This window comes from Aegilops tauschii, chromosome 5, assembly GCF_002575655.3.
Source record: "Aegilops tauschii subsp. strangulata cultivar AL8/78 chromosome 5, Aet v6.0, whole genome shotgun sequence".
NCBI classification, from domain to species: Eukaryota; Viridiplantae; Streptophyta; class Magnoliopsida; order Poales; family Poaceae; genus Aegilops; species Aegilops tauschii.
Window position 1 is genome coordinate 245,072,575 of NC_053039.3, and position 3,931 is coordinate 245,076,505.

The 3,931-nt window shown below is 43.6% G+C and overlaps 1 protein-coding gene across 1 annotated transcript; it reads right to left on the reverse strand.

Annotated features, from left to right (window-relative positions):
- Positions 1-1,167: 1,167 nt before the first annotated feature.
- On the reverse strand, positions 1,168-3,603 carry LOC109769944 (cytochrome b5). Its single transcript, XM_020328649.3, has 3 exons — positions 3,262-3,603; positions 1,708-1,774; positions 1,168-1,617 (listed from the first exon to the last, which is right to left on the reverse strand). The coding sequence occupies exons 1-3, from the start codon at positions 3,340-3,342 to the stop codon at positions 1,361-1,363; spliced, it is 405 nt and encodes a 134-aa protein (XP_020184238.1). The 5' UTR covers positions 3,343-3,603; the 3' UTR covers positions 1,168-1,360.
- Between the last annotated feature and the right edge of the window lie 328 nt (positions 3,604-3,931).

The window sequence follows — 3,931 nt, forward strand, 5'->3', positions numbered from 1 at the left end:
AACAACAGAAGCCAATATCACTACCACTACTGGCATTCAGGTACCGTATGGGCTAGATAGAAAACAACAGCTAAAAAAAGGAGCAAATATGCAAGCAACCGTGGATATCTACACCTCACATTTTTTCTACAAAGACATGAAACATCTCCACAAAATTAATCTACATGGCTAAGCACATAATGGTTGATGCAGTGCAAGAACTTGATACAAGCTGGATACAAAAGCAAGATACTCGGCCACACTCGGCTGGACACTCACTGAACAACCTGAATATTGAGTGCACTATCCAAACTCCACATATATTCAAGGAGCAAGGATTTGTTCCAATACAGTGCATGTGAAAAGAACTAAAGATGACAGGGGACGACAATAAAGTTCATTGAAACAAAAGGATTGGTTTCCTGAGCAAAGTTTCCAGAACAGCTAGAATCAGATAGTGAGTAGTATGACTCATTTTCTCGTAAGAGGGCAAACAATATGCTGGTGCTGTGTGGAAACTAATTAGTATACGAGAAGGAGCTGGTGGTCTAGGCGAACACCAGATAGATCTTTTTGCACCATACAAGATGACAAATTGGTCTATGAGAAGGAGTTAAACATCCTGTGCAGCAAGGAGTAAAACATCTAGAGGGGGCAAACAATTTTAAAATCACTATCACAGCATTTGAAATCACAACAATTTATCCATTTTATATTTAGTTAATAAACCTTGGTCTAAACTTGTGAATTTTCATCAATTATGTGTATGACTTCGTATAATGCACAACTTTGGGTGATGGTCACACCTTGAGTACACTTTAATCATGTCTGCTCCAAAATGATGTAATTTCAGTACTTAGACGTTTCAGTGTCAGCAATAATGGTGTTGTCGTGTAGGATGCTTATCTAAGCAACTTTGGGTGATTGCCAGAAATACTTGCGAGCAAGCTGTGATCTCCAAAACACTGATATTTACAACTGAAGATATCAAATATTTACAATATCCCCACCAAAAAATTTGTCTAGGTCGCGGAGGCTGAGGGCGGCAGCGCGCCAGGCTGTGTTTGCCTCGCCTTGTAGCGCCAGACATGTTTTCTTCCAAAACATCGTGACTATTTTCAACTTCGGTGCTTAATTTTCCAAGGCATCGAGGAGAATGCATACCAATGCACCAACACCAAAGAGCAATTTCAGTCCCATCAATTTAAGTTTCACAACAAAACTTGGTCCCATCATTTTCAGTTTCACGACAAAACCGTTGCAACATTCAAACTCACCACACGGTACATTGGAATGGATACATCACACGACAAACTACTAACTTATTCAACACCTTAAAGCTATTTTTCCCCCATAACTCAGAGAACAGTGCCGCCGCCGGTTAAGCCGATTCCGACTTGGTGTACATCCTAATGGCGACAGCCAGACCAAGTATGGCCAGGGGGACCAGGAACTGGAGGATCTTGATGATGAACTCGGGGGTCTTGTCTTGGTTGTAGTGTGGTTGCTTCGGCGGAGCGTACTTCGTCCGGGCAGGTATCGTGGCCATGTCTATGTCACCGACATAGTACTCGTCCAGCATCGCACGGGCGGTGCTGCTGTGCCCGACATCCTCAAAGTCATCGGTTGCGTCCTTGGCTGTAAAAGGGCCAACGTGTTAATGCAAATTATTAGGCTAAATCACAAGTTCACAACCTCTGCAAGCATGGCATGGCAAGAAGGTGTTACCAGTCGAGGACAACAGTACATCATCACCTCCAGGGTGATCCTCCAAAAACTTGGTCACATTGTATACCTGAACATTAGAACACAGTGTCAATGATTGTTTTTCTCAAGGAGGAACAAAATTTATAACCATTCTCCTCTAAACAAAATTTATAACCATTGTAAGCCTCACTACTGACATAAAAGTAACGGCGTTAATTAAAGAGCATTGACACATTGCTCCTGCCATGTATAACAAGTACAAGAAGAAAGCAGCCCTTTCAACGTGAATAAAGCCTAATTAAATCTGTCTTTATGAAATATAAGCCTGCTTATAGAGAACTTCCAGGTTCCGAAGAAAGATAAACATGAAAAATTCACATTAAACTACACCAGTTCGCAAGGCTTAAACAAAAATAAAATGAGTTTTTTTGGGCTAAAATAAATGTTAAAGACTTGCTTTTCATTGGTACACATGGATAAAGGGTACTGATGAACATAATTTAAAATATTTTGCATCCTTATATTTAAATGCGCACTGTAAGATGATATCTTAAGCCAAGACCTAAGTATTGTTACTGTAAGGCAGATTTTTTGGATGCATAAAACATGAAAAATAAAACTATGACAAAAGATTCAGAGTTATGTCCAGAACTCAGATGGAGAAATGGAAAAAGTTAACAAATGCGATTCTTACGGGGGTAAAATATAGTCTAGAGAATGGAGAATGAATCTCAATTGGTCTGGGACCTGAGAGTTTAGTTCTCGTCTGAAAGACTGAAACTGTGGACAAAAATATCATCTAATCACCGGTAAGTAACCTTTTGTTTTTTCCTAGAAAGGGCAACATAACACTCGAGAACCAAACATGCAACTATTTTTACATAGCAAAAGGTAATTAACTAGTGAATCTACGGCAACCAAATGGGCAAATCTTTTTTGCCTACCAGGTCGAGCAGGATCAACTAGAAGAAGGTTGCACGGCTATATAAACGCAATTTATCGGTTCTGACCTTGTGTGCTGGTCTGGACTGTGGTTGTATCGGTACTCTGGCTTTTATGTATATAAAAGCGGGGTGAAAGCCTAGTTTCTTTTGACTAGGATCAGAAAATTATATAAACTCGCTAAAAGTGTTCCGACCTTGTATAAAGCGGGGTACTCACTAATTTATCGGTTCCGACGGGTGGAAATTCTGGAAGTAAACCAGTGTGTAATCTCTCAGACCAATTCACAATTCAAAGAGTTACCAACTCTTGTCTGGATATTTACCCCAGGAATCGCTCGTCATGTACTAAACCAAACTGATTCTTCTTCAACATATAACCAATAACTCAAGTAATAGTCCGACGGTACCGTGCAGATCTGCAGGCGGATGTACTCTAATCGTACCAGGCCAGCACGTAACATGTATCAATTGCTTAGCCAAATGCTTTGGCAAATCGATTAGGGCATGTTGTGCTGCAAGCTACCAGTATCGCGACCCTCCGAGAGAAAGAAAGAAAGACTGAATCTTGACGTAACAATAATCGCAAGGAAACAATCAGGAGGACCAGCGGGGAGAAGATGCGTGCGTATACCTTGCCGGCGATGATGAGCCAGCAGTCGTCCTTGGTGTTGTGCTTGGACACCTCCTCCAGGGTCAGCGCCGCCTTGGACATCTTCCTCCTGCTTCTCCTCTGCCTGGCTGAGTTGATACGAGACTGGGATTCGCAGCCGCAGATCCGCAAGAACTCAAGCTGCTGCTGCTGCTGCCGCTACCTGAGAAGAATCCGGCAGGGAAAGGTCGGTGGCGATGCGATGTGAATCTGGCTGGGGATACGATTGCGCTTCTCTCCTTTTTATAAAAAATCGCGAGGAGACGAGAGGGAGCGCTCGGCAACAACCACAAGTCCAACTCCACCCCGAATTGCGTTTCTTCCTCTTGTTGTTCTTCTTGGCGTCCCGTTCCGACTCCACCTACCAAAGTGGCCATCTGGGCTGGGCCAGGCAGGCCGGCACGTTAGCCTGCGTGCCCGGCCCGTGGTGGGCCTGCATCGGCACATGGCCCGCCTAGGGCCGTGCCTGGGCCGCGAGGCTGGGCATGCGTGTCCGCACAGCACGGCCCGTTTACTTTAAAAAAAACAGATTTTTTTGTATATTAGCCTAAAAACAGCACAATAGGCCCAAAACAGCCCAAAATCAGACGGGCTGGTGGGCTAAATGTGCCGGTGGGCCGGCCCGTTTCCTTGCTATGACGTGTCTGGGCCA

Excerpts from the sequence above, each read along its gene's own strand:
- LOC109769944 (XM_020328649.3), bottom strand. The coding sequence starts at position 3,342 with ATGTCCAAGGCGGCGCTGACCCTGGAGGAGGTGTCCAAGCACAACACC. Across the intron at positions 1,775-3,261 it reads GGCTCATCATCGCCGGCAAG|GTATACAATGTGACCAAGTT; the intron begins GTATACGCACGC and ends TCTAATGTTCAG. Across the intron at positions 1,618-1,707 it reads TGTACTGTTGTCCTCGACTG|CCAAGGACGCAACCGATGAC; the intron begins GTAACACCTTCT and ends GCCCTTTTACAG.